This window comes from Ixodes scapularis, unplaced genomic scaffold, assembly GCF_016920785.2.
Source record: "Ixodes scapularis isolate PalLabHiFi unplaced genomic scaffold, ASM1692078v2 PGA_scaffold6__148_contigs__length_123643588, whole genome shotgun sequence".
Lineage (NCBI taxonomy): Eukaryota > Metazoa > Arthropoda > Arachnida > Ixodida > Ixodidae > Ixodes > Ixodes scapularis.
This window is the reverse complement of record NW_024609881.1, coordinates 83,826,694-83,844,259: the sequence shown is the minus strand read 5'-3', so window position 1 is coordinate 83,844,259 and position 17,566 is coordinate 83,826,694. Positions and strand designations below refer to the sequence as shown.

The 17,566-nt window shown below is 47.2% G+C and overlaps 1 protein-coding gene across 1 annotated transcript; it reads right to left on the bottom strand.

The window, feature by feature from the left end:
- Nucleotides 1-5,564: 5,564 nt before the first annotated feature.
- LOC121046097 lies at nucleotides 5,565-7,930 on the bottom strand. The gene has a single exon (XM_040499826.1). It carries the CDS (start codon nucleotides 7,928-7,930, stop codon nucleotides 5,627-5,629), a length of 2,304 nt encoding a protein of 767 aa, XP_040355760.1. The 3' UTR covers nucleotides 5,565-5,626.
- Nucleotides 7,931-17,566: the final 9,636 nt, after the last annotated feature.

Below are 17,566 nucleotides of genomic sequence, written 5' to 3'. Positions count from 1 at the left end.
CATCCGCAGAGGGGTGCAAGGAGGGGCAGTTGCCCCCCCTTAGAATTTTGAGGGGGGTGCAGGAAGGGGGGGGGGGGGGGGGAGCTGCACCCAAACCAGCTAAAGGGTACTCCGGTGGTTTTTTTAACTACCCAAACCAACTACATTTTCTGAATAACATATGGAGTTACTGTTCCTGGCAGGCTATTTTTTATCTAGAAATTCAAAATGACTATTAAAAAGAACGGCAAATCTAAACGGCAATAAAAAAAAAACGTGTTACGGAAGTTTTGATTACGCCGCGATACTGGCGAAACTTGCTTTCGACGGGTTGCGCCTTTTTCTGCGGTACTGCGCTTCCGTAAAAATTTCCACGTGTTCTCAACGGCAAGTCTCACGGCTTACGGAGGGTTTAAAAAAAAACTCCTTCGACGAATGATGACGAACGAGTAGAAAATGTGTCTTCAGCACGCTGCCGCTAGCCTCCGCAACGCTCCAAAAACGCGATTTTTCGACATGTAAGATGGCCGCCCAGTGGCTTCACTCGCGGGAGCGAGAAGCGCGATCCAGCAGTTGTCACAGAGATCAACGGGTGTGTAGTCCAAAATCCAGGGCGCAGCCGTGAAAGCAGGGAAAGAGTAACGTGGAAACGTGCTGAAAATAGCCACATAGCTAACATTCCCGTGAAGCGGGGGGGGGGGGGGGGGGATAAGTGTGCACCCCCCTGGTAAAAGTTCTGCGGACGCCCATGGAGACCCCGTGACATCCAACGCAATCGTGACGTAGGTCGTCTCGGGACGAGCAAAGCTACGGCGAGGCTGACGTCGAGAGGATGGCCTAGTCGTTTCAGCCATCGAAGCGGCTGCTTTTGTACGAATTTTGAGTGACGGGTTAATCTTCTATAATCTTTGTAGGGGGACAATAGCGACTTCTGCGACACACAAAAGGCATTCTCGGGAAGAGGGGAGTTCCTCCTTCCCCCCTTCTCTCGTCGTGGCCGGAGGCGAGACACACTCCGTCACTAGCTGTCAAGGTTCCTAGACGGGCATTACAAGCGAGGCGTTAGCGACATTCACCAGGTGCTCTCTGCTAATCGTTTAATTCGTTTTAAAATTCCTTTTCGAGACTTTTTTTAACAAGATATTGGTATGTTCGATGTCATACTGCTCCTTTGAACACATATAGACCAAAAAATGGGCGCCGAAATTTAAGGATGCTGCGGTGTACTTGCATAGGTGGCCACGTTTGCCTGCGGAAACCGCCGTATATGTAGACGCTGCTGCCGATGTCGAGACCGTAGATGTAGACGCGATCGCCTCACAGTGCATCGCACGAAGCACACAACGAGCAGGGATGAGGTCCAAAGCGTATCTTTTGCACACAGCACTCCGGGAGTGACACCAACGGGACTCCCCCTTTCCCTCTTCTTGTACTGTTTGGTAGAATGAGCGATTTATGAGTTGACGAGGAAAGCTAAACACAAAAAAGTTGGAAAAGCGTTTCAGGACTCCTTTAATGAAAATGTGTTTCCCTCTGCATTTTCATCTGAAATGTTTTTTTTTTTTTTTTTTTTTTATAACCTCTCTTTGCAATAATGCCTCCAAGGCGATGCAGGTAATCCCAATAAATAAATAAATAAATGAAATAAATAAACAGTCGTATTCTTGAAGTCACTGACGTCATGAGAACGGCGACGAGGTCTTTCCGTTTGTCCCGCCTTCAGTGTCTCGTGGGCCTTGAGCGCGCATGCGCAGCCAGAACACGGCAGGAGGCAACTAACGCCTGCTAGGGGCATTCGATACGACTTCAGCGAAATCGACGGCTCCTGGCGGCGATAACAGAAAGCTGTTGCGGCAGGTTCGCTCGCCAGCCTTCTCGAGCAAATGAGATATTCACACCGCCTGGTGGTCTACAGACGAAGCCGCGAAAGTAGGTCCAAAAGCACGTGGTAAAAATCGCCAGTAGCTTCGTTATTCACTGAAATCCCTCTATTATTTGCCGTGATTGGCTGCACCCGTGTTGTGCAAGAAAGAGAACTCGCTGAGTTTCTTCTTTTTATGTTTTTTTTTTTTTTTAGAAGCTTTTCGGTAGAGCCACATGTGGTTCAAAGAACTGCAATGGACGTGGCGGAAGAACTGCAAAGACAAAGAACTGTTAGTACGCCAGGTGCAGACTAATAATACCCTTGTTACTTGGATTACGTGCAGTCATGTTGGCTACACTATACTCTTGGACAGCTTTCTTGTTCCTATGCAGTCAAAAAAGCTCGCTGCACGTGCACTTCTGTAGCTGTTCGAGAGGCCAGTTCGTACACTACACCCAGAGGAAGATCCAGCGGCCGTGACCCAGTGCATGAAGTCAGAGGGGTCTCGGATTTTGACGAGCAGGGGAGGGGGGGGGGGGGGGGGGGGGGGGTGGGGGGGGGGGGCGGGGCAAGAGAGGGAGAGAGAGTGTGTCCCCCTGCCACCGGTGGGGGTACTCCTGCGATTTTTTTCATGGTTGCTGATTTGCCTCAAAGTTGGCTCAAACACACTGAGACACATGACTGTACAAGTTGCCCAAGTATTGTGTGGAAAGAAAAATATTACGCGAAGTTATTTAATTTTCGAATTTCGTTTTCATCGTGTTTCTCAAACCGGGAGCCCCTACTGGCAACATTAAAGTGTGACGACAGGAATGGTACTGAATTGGCAGTAAGCCATGTTCCCAACTGATTACAAGACGTTTGATGGCGGGAAAAGAATGCTTGGTAACTAATTCACCGAGAAGCACGCAAAAAAAAAAAAAAAAAAAAAAAAAACTCGATCTATTAGATTATCTGCACAACCTGAAAGTATGTACCATTTGTGACGTCACACCACTGGAGGGCGCGCGGAAATTTTAGTGCTGGTTTCGGCATCATCTTCATTAATTAACGGTTTTCTCAATTTCTCTTTTGAATTCCGAGAAAATAAATAGCATACCGCGGAGACTTAAGTCGGGGTGGCCAGAAGATGCAATTTGTTTGGGTTGGTAAAAAAAACGGTCGGGGAGTGCACTGACTTATGACCGCTTGCTTACGTTGTGTTATGTTACGGAAGCTTACGTCTGCTTACGCCAGGACTCCAAACCCCGAGAAAACGCTGTTGTGTGGACATACGAAAACTGCTGCATATCATCAGGGTATGAACTGCAAGGCCACGGTGGTCGAGTCGTCAGCAAGTCAAAAAAGTTCGGGCAGTCTGTCTTCCGTGCAGCTGGCGCTCGGTCGCCTGTCATCTGTCCGGGTGATGACGATCTTGCCAGCACGAACGCGGCTCGCTTGAGTAACTCGGGGAGCGACGACTTTGGCAGACGTTCCGAAACGAGTGTGTATTTTTTAGGAGGCGTTGGCTCCAGGATTGGGGGCGGTGGGGACGTCCGCATGCTCTGTGGTGGTATATACACTTGGCAAGCTTCCATATAGACGAATGGGAGTGATTACTCGTCGCCGTTGTATACCGGGTGTCTTGGAAGAGGAAAAAAATAAAAGTGTGGTTTTTCTTACTGCGAAAATAAACAGTATATGCGCATCGTCGAACGCTGTTTCGGTCCAAATGTAGCGCTAGAAGTTGGGACGATATGCCTGACTATACGAGCGATTTTTGAAAATCTTCAACGGGGAGATGAGTCGGCAGGCGGAAATTCGTCTACATGTATTCGTAGGCTTCGTTGGCTGCAATTCTTTTTTTTTTTTTTTTTTTTACTGGAAATTAAAAAAAAAAAATCGCTTGCACTTTTTTTTTTTTTTTTTTTTTGAATGGCGTTAATTTTTAAACGGGCTCTGGTATTTCGTATCCGCTAGCGGCTTGGGCAAAAGCTAAACAATCGACTTAGATTTTTTTTTTTTTTTTCGGTGAAAATAATAAGAAAAAAGTTTAGACGTGCGATACAAAACTCCAACTTTTGAAATCTTGTAGGTTGTACCTTCCGTCCCCCCCCCCCCCCCCCCCCCCCCCCCTTTTTATTATTTTTCGCCCTGCTTTTGTTAAAAACGTAGTGCACGGCCCCATCGAAAGAAAGAAAAAATATATATAACCGGACGGTTTGACTTCGGTGTTTCTACGTAGTCTGCGCTCCTGTTAGAACACTAGGCAGTTTCGTTCTCCGATATCGATAGCAATATACTCCACCGACACCTTCGCGCCGGTGGAATATGAGTATTCCGGTGGAATATATCGTTATCTGGTATCGTTATCGGAACTATCTACCAAAACTCTGTTAGTTTTAGTCGATCGTTCCGACACCTCTGATAACGATACAATAATGCGCAAAGGCGTCGCCGGAGAATTGGGTATGGTTTTCGGAACGATCTAAGCCTAGCTCGTGAGTGGGTTAGCTTCTGGAATTACCAGTTGCTTTAGCTGCATATTATACTTCCAAGCGGGCACCATTACGCGATGGGCTTCTTGTTAGCTATTTATAAAACGAACTTTCCGTACATGGCGAATACACCTTGTTCAGCTCTCAGTACTACGCGTCGTGGCCAAGCTGAAGTTAGGCCGAGCCACAAATGCACAGACCCCTTGGAAGTTAAACATATAAAATAGTGCAAAAAAGACAAGGACAAGAAGTATACAGGGCTAAGATGAACCAACTAGCCCAACAACGTGCCCTACTAAACTGTCTCCCCCCCCCCCCCCCCTAAAAAAATCCGTCGAAGAGCTGGCAGCAACGCTGACCAAGACGATGATAAGTCATCTGCTTGCAAGAAAGGAATGGCTGTCTAGATTTCTAATAGGAATGACCTCGTATGGTCGTCCGGCAAAAGCACGGGGGGCAGCTCAATGAACATGCAGTAATGTTGTGCTGACTTACAAAGGGAATTCGTTATCAGACGACTTTTTGAAAGAGAAGAGCTCGACTATCGTGTCAAGGATCGCTCACGAGAAAAATAGCACCTGAAAAGAGTAGTCTCGCTTTCGTGCACTAAACTTAATCATGCTTTCTCGTAATGTAACAAAAAAAAAAAAAAAAATTGGCACCGTTTTTTTTGTTTGTTTATGTATAGGTTTGCTTTTTCGCGCGCTAACGACACAAGATCAATTAATTCTTGAAATATTATACAGACAATACAAAGAACATGCCCACGACATGTAGCATTGGTCGGCAAGCGTTCACATATCAGGTCCTCCTGCGCGTCGCATGTCATTCCTGCAAAATGTTTGTATAGTCTCACAGTATGCCTCCACTTGTCGCAGTCTCGCTTGGACCGGGCGTGGCGGCGTCACACTCACGCTTTATTGAAGAAACCATGCAAGCCCCACGTTGTTCGAAGACGTCTGCTATTTCGCTTTAGGGCTCCACGGCAGTATGCACTTCACAGCAATCTATGAGCCTGCGCTCCACGTCAGTATGTACCTCACATGTCTGTCCGCCGCATCAGCCTGTCTTGCTAATCACCGGTACACGATCAAGATAAGCTTAATGAATATGCTACGCATGCGCAGTGCGCAACCATGACTCGGGTCGTGACGCCACAAAGACCGCAATTATGGCGGGAAAATATCGCGGCGCCGTTCTGATCGTGTGCGGAAACTGCCCAGATGAATGTCAATCCTGCTGTTTTGCGCTGTTGTGCACAGCGTGACGTTACAAAAACGAGGTCTGGCTTTCGTCCAAGAGGTTTTTAGGCGTTGTCTATCTCGTCTTCGATGACCAGAGGTCGCTTGTTGCTGAATCGACGCTCGAGGTTAGGCTTGCAGCTGGATTTCCTCCTGGTCGGTGATTCTTGCAGCTGTGCCAGGTGCTTTCGGTAGGGACCAGCATCCACTGTCGAAGCCGCCACAGCGTCCGGGAGGTGTCCACTCGAAGCACTCGCGACCAGGACACCTGCAGAACGCGTCCCGCGTAATCTCGCAGCCAGCCGACCTAGAGGAGCGAAAGCCACCAACGCGAACACCCCCTGCGCTGCCAGGCCCGTCGTGAAACCGTACCACAAGGCCGGTACCTGAAGCCCCACGGCAAGAACGGCTGCCATCCACGTAAGCAGCGCTAAAGACACCAATGTAGCAATGGTGATGAAACGAACTCGATCCGCTCGGAACTCGGCCCTAGCCGGCTTCGTCTGCGGCGGCGGACCGCAGAGCCGCGGCGCCACTAGGCCTAACAACGTGGCGGCCCCTACGAGTACGGCAGCCGCCGGAGATACGAGGAACAGCGCGGCTCCTAGGGTACCGTTGAGAAAGCACATCGGTTCGCCGTACAGGGGTCGTACCGTCGAATCGGGCTGCAATCGGTCCAGAGCGCCGGCTCCGGCAACTATGGCGCCGGGGGCGAGCCAGCAAAGTAGGCCTATCTGGCGGATGGAGCGGCCGTCCGGTCGCGTGTTTCGGAGGGCATGGAGGGCGCGGTACGCGTCGCCGGCCATTGCGCCTGTCCACGCGAGGCAGGCTAGATGCCAATAGTGAGCCGCCAGACCAAGAACGGCGCAGCCGCGACCAAATGGTGTCACGTGTGGTTCCACCAGAAGCAGCACCTGAGACAGCAGGGCGCACGCGGCGAGGCAGGCCGCCATCTTGTGTCTTCGTGAGTGCAGTTCGAAGAGTCTGGTCGCTAGAAGGACGGCCAGGCAGACCGCCGAAATGCCGAGGCACAATCTTGAGACCAGCAGCAACGTAGGTTCCCAGATGAAGGGTATCCGGTGTCCGGAGCAAGCCACAGCGTACCATCCGACTGTCCTGTTCTGTTCGTTCATCTGAGCTACCAGACGAAACTGGTCCAGAGCGTAGACCTGTCCACGTCCGCTGATGTTGAGGAGGAGCGAACCGTTCCGAAGTAGCGCCAGGAATTCCGAGTCGAACTTGATGAGGGGGCAGTTTGGCACCGGTTTCTCGAAGGGGTCGAGAATCTCGTTGTCCGGACTGACGCAGCGACCTCCAGGAGTCGGCACCAGACCAGGAGCGCATCCTGTCGGGACGCAGTCTCCGGTCAAGTCATCCCGCATGCGGTCGTCGCTGCCGCACTCGCCCGACGGGTCCGCGGAGGGCCTCCAGACAGGAAAATTGAGCGTCCAACCGTAGGACACGAGCTTTCCTTCAACGCGCTGCACGTCCACATAAGCGCCGCAAGCTAGCCGTTGCCTCTGTCGTACGTCGCAGATGGCGCAGTGATAGTTTCTGTAGTTCCTCTGAGCCACCCGGTCGTGCACGTAGGCCGTGTAAGCCGCGCACTTAGACGCCAACTCGTGCGGTCCGTACCTGCACCTCGGCGTCGCTTCGGCGCCGGCCGCGCACGACCGCAGCAGATGAGCCTGGGTGAAGTTCTTCCATCCCACCGGCTGAAGATGAAGTACACAGGCGTGGCGTTCGTACCTGTCCGTCACGAAGAACCGGCCACTCCCTGTGTATGTCAGGTTCCCGAGTCTGACAAGCTGCCGCAGCGAGTGTTCGTCGAATATGGCCACGGGTCCCGGTCCACGACCGCCCAGCGGCGCCGAGTCGCAGTCCAAACTCGCAGGCCATGAGGTAAGCCTCATAGCATCTCCGTGGCACGCAGCACAGAACATGTTCCAGTACATCCGTTCCGAGTCGGCGGAGAAGGAAGGCACGTCCGTCAGGTAGGTCCGTATCGGGGCGTCCTCCCAGCCCTCGCAAAGGCGTCGAACTGGGTCATCTGGGGGCCACCGTGCCGGACAGGACCGCAGCGCGAAGAACCCGCTCCGATGGCAGACCCACGCCGCGGACCCGGCGGGCTCGCCACGTGTCGGACTTCTTGGCGCATCCACGCAACAGTCTCCGTAGTGAGCGCAGGCGTAGTCGCATTTGCAGGACTGCCGGGAGGTCTCGGGCTTGCCACTGGAGCACAGGTCGTCGGTGGAGTCGGGACACAGGCCCGCCTGCAGACGATCTTGTCGGAGCTTCCACCACACTGCCGCAGACTCGACCTGCAGCGCTGTGACCCAGATCGTGAAATGAACGACGAAGAGCCGCATGGTCCTCGTACGGATTGTCACGGTGCTTGGTGGCTGTCTTGTGGTCTGTCTGGCGTCTTCAGCTATGCGGCAGTCTCCCGGAACGGCCGGACCGGCGTTTGGTCTGCTGCCCGCGTTTTTAGCGAGGAGCCGGTGACGGTGTCTGAGGAGATGGGAGGGGGCGATTTTTCTTGCGTCGGAGGCGGTGCCGAACTGGCTAGGACACTATTTTGGGAAGGGAGCAAGAGTGTGGTTTCTGGGCGAGGAGGGGCGAGTTGGAGATCGAGGCCACGGAACTCGGGGTTTTGCTCATGGGTTCGGAGGAAGAGAAGGGTGGTGTATACTATATGTGAGTGCGTTCCTCGCAATTTTTGTCTCTGTTCTCGCTGTGGCTCAGTGGTTGGCTCTGGATCGACTCTCGTCTGACTCTGGCTGGGAGTGTTTAGCTTCGTGGAAGACACGGTACGTTTCCGCCCAGAATGCCGGTATGGGTGGGCTAGGTGAGGACAAATACCCGGAAGTTACTTTTCGTTAAGAACTACGCTTTGATGGACTTGTTTAGTTCGCCCCGATGTAGACGGACAGTCCGCACGTGTAGAAAAGCTTACTTCTCCGGAAAGAATGCATTGCCTTCCAAGTTCCGACTTACTTTTCGTGACCTGTTCAACTGCCGATTGTGAAGCCTTTTTATGCCTCGGCGTAAGGGTTCTGCGCACCTTTGTGAGATGGGTGCAACCGTGTTTGTTTTGGAGAGTGCTTTTCTTGCGCAAGTGCTCGTGCGAAACAGATACATTTGACAGAGCTACGTTTTCCCGCTTTTGCGTTCGATAGCTCTGCTTGTACTTTGTAAGATGTGCGAGGAACACCCCTGATACTGCTACGCGTTGAAACATAAAAGCCCGCAGGTAATTTGGCGATCACTTATAATTCTACCTGCAAATCCATAAGGAACTACCACGAGTTGGCGTTTATCATGTACTTATTATAGACACGATAGAAATGTTAGAAAGGGAGGTGACGTCCTTTTTGAAGTAAATAATCAAATTTCATCCCGGTATATACCGATTCTTTCCTACCTGGAAGTTGTTTGGGTGTACCTTGCTACAATACCTTCCGTTGCAATTGGTGTGCGTTAAGGCGCGTTCACACCGGCGATGTAAAGTAGCCCCGCGATGCGACTAGATCGCAAAAAAAGTTAGCTGGTCACACTGGCGTGCGCGATGAGCGAGTCGTTCTCGAAAACTTTCGCTCGGAACGCCGTTGATTGGCACAGCCGCTCCGCGATTAGATCGCATCGCAAAAAGTCGGCTCAGCAAGCTCAAATCGCGTCACTTTTTGCCCGCGATGGTCGCTTTTGCGATGAAAGTTATTGCGCGACTAGATCGCTACGCCGGTGTGAACGCGCCTTTACAGACCACCAGACAGCAATGAGGAATTTTTTATAGAGCTCTATAACGGTCTTTTTTAACTATAAAGACTACCCTAACGCCTTATTCGTTCTGGCGATTTCAATTACCCGAGCACTGACCTGCAGTCTACCCTTTCTTCTTTGTCCTTCTACTCAATTAAGAGTTTTATTGATTTTTGCTTAGATTTTAATTTGGCAAATGTAACTACTTAACCGACATAGGATTACTAATCGCTGCAGCAGTGTTCTCGATCTGTGTTCAAGTCAAGACCCTTCACTATTCAGTAACACATCACGTACTTACCTGGCATAAGTGAACACTTTGTCATTGAGATGACACTGTCACTATCCATTGCTCGTAAGTCACATTATTGTGAATTCATTCGCGATTATGCGAGGGCTGACTATGCAGCTATCAACTTTAACGTCGAGGATTTTTATCATATACTTTCATATGACTTCGATTCAAGTACTGTCGATGAAACCTGGATGCTATACAAAGATACACTGATTTATCTATAGTTAAGCCTTACTTTATATCTGATAACCTTATTAACCGCATTATACCTGATAACCTTAACCTATGGTAATATCGGAAACAATATCAGCGTGAACGCGCCTCACGCTCATATTGTTTTTGATAGTACATTAAACCTTATTGACCACAGATTTTCTTTGTTTCTGATCCTTTTAGCGCTTGGGATACGTTGTGAACATAGGGCATGATTACCACTTTTTTGTTCGTTTGTCATTTTACTATCTATCAGCGTCACCACCTCGCTTTGTATTTTTCAGAATGCTTTCAGCCACGGAAGTTAATGGCGAGCTTGTCTATACCATTCACACCTAAGGATCTTGCAGAATCTTTTTCCGTGGTCCACCGAGGGACTGAAACCGCCAAACACCGCTTTGATGTCCTCACAAGCTTCAAACTGGCGCTATTTTCATTCATTTGGCATTCGACAAGGTTTCTCATGAACCTCTTTTGCTGAAACGTAGAAGTCTCAATATTCACCTCTCTGTTGTTAACTGGATCTCTGAATTCCTGATTAATCGCATCAATATTCTTTTTTTTTTTTTTTTTTTAGTGTAGGGGACAAAGAAGTTGCTTAGATGAGCTTGATGTTAAAAAGGCTGTAGGTTCCAATGGTTTGTCACCTAGAGTTTTAAAATTGTGCTCGTTGTCTTCCGCTATTTAAAGATTAATTTTGTAAATCATTAGAACAAAACTTACTTCCGGGTCAGTGGAAGATGACGCGTGTTACGCCAATCCATAACCGTTGATCAACAGACAATGTATAGGATTATTGCCCCATCTCAATAAGCTGCATACGTTGCAAGAATTTAGAGCATGTATGTAGTTTATTTGCAGGGAGGGCAAAATATTTCCAAAAATGTATCGAAATACAAAATACTTTGACAAAATGTATTCAATTACAAATCCAATTACACTTTTTAGAAAATTATTTAAAAACAAGATACAAGTTCAACGAGAGTATTTGATTATCTTCAAATACTTTTACAAAGACAGTTTGCTCCCATAGTCTGACATCTTAAAATTAAATTTAAAGGAGCTGTGCAACGATTTTAACGTTGAAAGAATTGGCATCTTCTACTTTTGACATTGTTCACCTTGTCACAAATGACAGAAAACACACCTCCTTTCATCGAAATGTTGCGATTCCGCCGCGTAATAGCGAGGCAAAAATTAGAATATTTTTCGACCTGCAGCCGCGAGCGGCGGCCATGAGAAACAAGCGGCATGACGTCAATGGGGGTCATGTAGAAAGATAGCGAGTTGTGCGAATACCTGCTCGATAAAAGGTAACCTTTCTATAAATCTTGTCGTTTCAACATAAATATAAATCCATCAAAAATCTGGTATCATCGAGAAAACTTTTATTATACGGAGTTTTAGTGGCGCCATCTATCCTAGGTCCACAAAACCGTCAGCTCCATCTGCTACCGCGAACATCGGAACAGCCGCCAGCAGGGACGCCGGAAGTATATCGTGAGTGGGGGGGCTAAAGCCATGTTCTTTTTTGTCGTTTTTTGTATGATGTACTATTTTTTTTTTTTTACTAAAAATAATTTAAATATTACGATCTGAGTTTCGTTTGAGAGAAAACACTATCCTAGCGGGTTCGTTTTTGTTCCTTTCACTAGGTCCTGTGCGGTTTCTATTTTCTGCATGAGAAAACAATTTTCTTACGCAGTGCTCCTAATTGCTAAATACTGTATATCATCAAGAAGGAACTGTACATAATAAGTTTTCAGAGATCACTTCTTTATTGATGGTCTACAAATTCATATTATGGCAAGATGGTATTTTCTCTGTTTATATATACAGGGGCGCCAAAAAGGATCGCTACCAGATGCCTTTCAGAACAGGCATCTGGTAGCGATAGGAAAGCGAGGAAACAAGCAGTGTGATTGAATTGACGCATTTACACAAACGGAACTCATGATGAGCTGAGAAGAACTGCGGAATATCTTACCTTGAGAATCTCCGCTTCCTAGGCATGTACGCTTTGGGGCTGGTAGGAAGAAGCTGGTGATCTTCTTTGGATGGCCAGACATTGCATGTAATGCTGGAGTCGAAGAGACACTGACTGACGCTGACTGCATACGCCTCTGACGGGTTGGACCCTCCCGATGTCGTTGGGAGGGTAGGATGAGCCCCGATGATCTTGGAGCTTGGTGGCGGGCACGTTGTTGAATGATGCTCTGACTCGCTGCTTCTCGTAAACTTCAACGTTTATCTAAACGCATTCAGCTTGGACGACCACCTCTCTGGTTCCGAGTCTAAAGGCCCGTTCACACTCTTGCAACCGAGTACGACCGAGAGAGACCAGACCGGTTTTTAAGCGTCTTGCGACTTCTTAGGACCAGCTCCGCTCCATCGCAGCCGGTCCTAAGAAGTCGCAAAAGGCTTAAAAACCGGTCTGGTCTCTCTCGGTCGAACTCGGTCGCAAGAGTGTGAACGGGCCTTAAGACGAACTCCGCTAATTTCATTTCTCGCTTTTCGCATCACAACTCTAACTTTCCCTCGCTCTCGAAGGAAGAGCCAATAATTTCAAACCTGAAGATCATCACGTGCTCTCGACCGGACCAGTCGCCGGCAAGGACATCTTGAGACCTTCCTAAACGAAAACAACCGTCAAAGCTCGCCAAATATGACAGAAAGCGTCCGGTCCGAGGCGACAATCTGGCGCCACACATGTCTCGTCGCAGTATCCCCCACGCTACGACAACAGCAACACCAACAAAACTATAATCCCCGGGCTCTAGAGGCCCCCATACTAAGCCCCAGTTGGCCCCCGCGCGCCACTCCCCGGCCTTGCCACGAGCAGATCGGGTCCAGCTTGCTCTAAACCCTCGTAGCCGCCGTGCTGATGGACGACGGACATTGGATTAAAAAAAAAAAAAAAGAAAAAAAAAGCGCGCTCCCGAAACTAATTGTTCTTGTCTAAAATCTCTACGTGCGACAAGACTGTGCCTTGCTGCTCCGTGGCTTGCACCTAACATGGACGCACGTGATGCCTTCGTGACGAGCGCCTGGCTGGCGTTATATCCCCGAACTATTCTTATGAGGGCAAGGGGGCTGAGCCCCCCCATAAGAATACTTGGGGGGGCTCTGGCCCCCCCTGCCCCCCCTCTTCCGGCGTCCCTGGCCGCCAGAAGCCGGAGGGGCAGGGGGACAGGTCCGGACGGGTATGGCCGGACCCGGATGAGACTTTCCTCCTTTCTCCATATTGTTCGAGCTGCGCTGCGCCCGCCAGCACGTGGTCACGCGGTCGCGAGCAGATGAGTTCTCGCTGCTCACCGATGGATCTAGAGAGAGAGCTTCACCGGAACCCCGCGCCACCCCCATTGACGCCACAGTGCACGTGACTCGGAAGATGGTGAAGGAGTTGAGAGGTGCCGAAAACCTAAATTTTTGTCTATTTTTAATATAAAAACTAGGACATGCAGGCAAAAGCGGTTTTTTGTTCTTTACTTCAGAAAGGTCGAGACACCAACTCCCAAATTATTTAAGCAAAGCTCTAAAACTGTTGCACACACAAAAAAGGGTGTGGGCTTAAATAAAGAGTGGAGCCCATACACAAGAAGAATCAGTCGCTTAAAGGCCGACGTACACTTCGCGCTTTCCACTTTCGCCCGCATCCTCCTTTCCTATATCCTCTCCACGTTTTACCTTGCCCCAACTTGGCTCTCCTCGCAGCTTAGGAGAGGGGATTGCTACGAGGAATTATGTTCCCTGCAGAAAACCGAGGATGTACATCGGCCTTTAAAAGAAAAGTTGCAGCTCTAAAAATAGAAGCTGTTTGTCATAAGATGGGCGTGTACGACACCAGTAAACACAATGTATTTAGTACAAGTTTAATCTGAAAGGCTGAATTGAAGCACTAAATCCCTTTCAAACATGTGATTAATGCGGCGTCTTTTTTGGTTGACATCAGGCAACAAAAGTCAATAATTGTACCCACCCCATTCATTTTATATTCTACTCTCCCTTTTTTTTTCCTTCTGTGTTTGTATGAGTAAAGCGCAGCAAGTTAATGCTCTCTGCATATGACCCCCACCACGAAGAGTGCATAATATCGCATTTGATCGCGAAAAAAACAGCGCTCGAAATTGTATTTGGGCGGTAGTTGAAATACAAGTTTTTTAAATACTAATTTTTTTCGAGAATTTGAATATAGTTGGCAAATACATTCGCCAATATGTAATTAAATACCAAGGACAAAATACTTAAATTATTTTAAATAACTATTTAAAATACTTGTATTTGAAATACTGCCCATCCCTGGTTTATAGCAATGTGAGACATCTCAATACGAATAAATATGTTCCATCTACTCAGGCATGGTTTTAGGAAGGGCCACTCCTACGCCGCACAATTAATAAAACTTTATCATTACTTGGTTCCATCTGCTGAGGGGGAGGGGAAAGGAGAAATGCACGCCATCTTGATTTGCGCAAGACATTTGATAAATTGTATCACCCCTTGCCGGTGCACAAACTGAGCTCCCTTAACCTCAATGAAAACATATATCGTTGGGTTGCTAACTACCTTTCTGGGAGAAAGCAGTGTGTGTCGTCATAAATGGTGCAGGCTCAGATATTTTTTCATGTCACTTCTAGCGTGCCGCAGGGGTGGGTGCGAGGCGAGGCTAGATAAAATATAAAACTGTTTCTTTTTTAGTCCACTAGCTAAATTACAGACGTCTATTAACCAAATGCTCATACCCGTAATGTGTGTTTCCCTTTCTCTATATATACACCTGAGAGGTGGTGTTTTCTACTTAATCTGAAAAAAAGAATTTTATTTTATTTTATTTTTTCCTTTTTTTAGATTCAAGGGGTGTGTTTAAGAAAACTAGGGGGGGGGGGGGGGGGGGGGGGTCTAGGGAAATCCCTGCTGGGGAGCAGTTTGTTTCGACGTCTCGCCGCAGCGGGGCGCCAGTCACGTGTCTCTCCTCTCATCCGTTGTCTGTCGCTCCCCCTTTTCCATTTCGGCGGCCGCTTCTCGTGGCGGTCTGCCGGGCTTTGTCAGTATATAGGAGGCTATGGCTAAAGTTACCACTCGCGCAGCAGGCACAAGGCTGGTGATGCAAAAACGCGGATGATACCATTCACATTCGCGCCTCGCCGGTCTTGTGCCTGCTCCACAAGCGGTGACTTCAGCGAGAGTCATTCTCGTACTGCAATGGCTGAATTGGCAACTTTCATAACAGCGGACTAGACGTTAGAGACCTAGCCGCTGCTACAAGTTAGTGGCGTCGGAGGAAGAAGAGCTTATAGGGGAGCTTATAGCCTCTCCCGCATCCCAAGTCATGGACACCCGGCACCTCACTCCCCCCCCCCCCCCCCCCCCCCTTTTTTTTCGAAAAAAAAAAAAATCCTGGCTACGCCACTGCTACGAGCTGATGCAACCAATCAGATAGCGTCAAAAGCCCACTATCATGGTGTTCGTGTTTCTGGACGTGTTAGACAATCGCTGAACCAATTATAAACAGAAAATGCCTAGTGACTTGCGTTTTTGAAGTTGATTGGTACCATTACCTCACAGCGTCGACTTCGTCTGGACTTAGCTGAGACGAAGTATAGACGTCTAATGTCTCTACAGTAGAATTTGCCAGATACGGTTACCAAAGATTTGCTGGGCTTGGTCACCAAAAATGAGCTGCACTTGGCCATCACCATCTGGATGAGCTTGGTCGCCAACAAAAATTAGCTCAACAGCGACCAACAAAGGTTTGTTGGACTTGGTCACCAGTATAATCTGAACGTGTTCACCAACGATCAGCTGAAAAACAAAGTCTAACTGGATTTGGATCGGTCATCAATAGCCGTGTGTAAAATGTGTTTCCAATCGAATAGCATTGCGTCATTCGTAGCCTTGACAGTGCAAGGGAAAGCCATAGTGACCGGTTCAGTCCAGAAGCTAGGGATGATACAGCATAAAGTCACCAACAAAAACCAGCAGCTGCTTTTGACAATTAAAGAGTCGGATGTTTTCGCGCTGTCTTTTTCATTCCGGGTCAAAATATTGTAGTCGGCTTTAATAGCGAGTTGAAGCGATTGACACAACCAGAATTCGAAAATTAAATATTTACGTGCTCTACCTCTTTTGAGCGAAATTGTGTTGCTTCTGTTTCAAACGTCTCTACACCACTACTCCTTGTTTTTATGTCGAAACAATGATACAAAAGAGGCTACAAAGACTTCTATATTTCAACTTCTGGAAACTGGACATTAAAACTCTTCAGGGTGCAAATACCTTGTAAACGACGTCTAAGCGTTTGTGACGCAATACTATGAAAAAATTGACTATCGATGGGTTTTTTCCAACACTATCAATAGTCAACTACCGACAGTACCGTTTATAGTACTATCAAAGTTGGCTCTCGGCTGTCTATCAATACTATCAAAAATCAACATAAAAAAAATTGATTTTTGCGAAAATGAAATCACAACGCAAAAAGAGAATGACGTCGGATATGTAAGGGTATACAACGCAAGGTTCTGAGATACATAAGATCGAAAGGAAACTAAACTTAAAGTTGCTCTCATACATAAATTTAGATATAAAACAGATATGGCGTTTTGCTACTTTCCCTGTGCGCCTGTTTTGCATATTCTCGGAGTTCAGATATCAGGCTTCGCACTTTAATATGCCCGCATTTGCAAAAAAAAAAAAAAAAAAAAAATGTTTATCTGAGTTGGGTAAAACATTTGCTGAAGTAATTTATCATCGGGATAGGTAAAACATTTGCTGAAGTCATTTAACATCGGAATTTTTCACAAGTTTGTTTCACGCTTGTTTCTTTTAATATTCAATTGTCCCTTTTTAGCTATCATAATCTTGACAGCTGACAGGTGAAACTGAGCACCCTGCTGAAGATCAGACATCGTTTTCTGCTGATGACCATTCATAGCGAATTCCCGAACATCGATAATTAGCTGTTGACAAAATAGTTAGGCGAGTCCGCCGTGATATGTTTTGCATTTTGGCTGGTAAATTATTTGTTTGTTGGTATAAAATACAACTTTGAAACACAGGAGCCGTCACATAATGTATAAATGAATATCTCTGAGTCAGTACATGTAAAAGAGATTTTGTTAAGGAAACTTCAAATCGAACATAACCAGATAGAAAGCTTATACCAAGCCAACACGGTTAGTTACTGATACTTTTATTTTATTTTTTATTCTTCAAATACATTAAGTTTGGGAGCATGACGTTACCTGGATCGAAAATAAAAGATAAAAACGCCACTTTCCTGTTATCCAGGTAAAGATATTGTCAATAAGGCACTATTTCAGTGAGAAAAAAAAAAAGCTTGTGAATCTGAAAGGCAATATTGTTTCCTTTACTTTTTGCAAAAAAAAAAAAAAAAAAGAACGACATTAATTTTTTTTTATTTGGGTAAAGACATGCCTACAGTCTCCATACTTCCGCATTCTATCAAAATCGCTAGCATCATATTCAAGCATGGTTTCGGATTTCTACTTACTTATCAGGGGCGACAGAGTGGTATTCATTTTCCCGAATAAAACTCTGCGTATAAAAAAATAAAAAAAGGAAAAGAGTGCAATCTTCTAAAAAAACAATCTAAAACCGAAAAAAAAAAAAAACTTCGACAATGTATCAGGAAAATAACGGTATTTCACTATCGATATCTTTTACTCATAGTTTTTCTATATTGTGTACAATCAATCATTTTTCCATAGTTTATTGA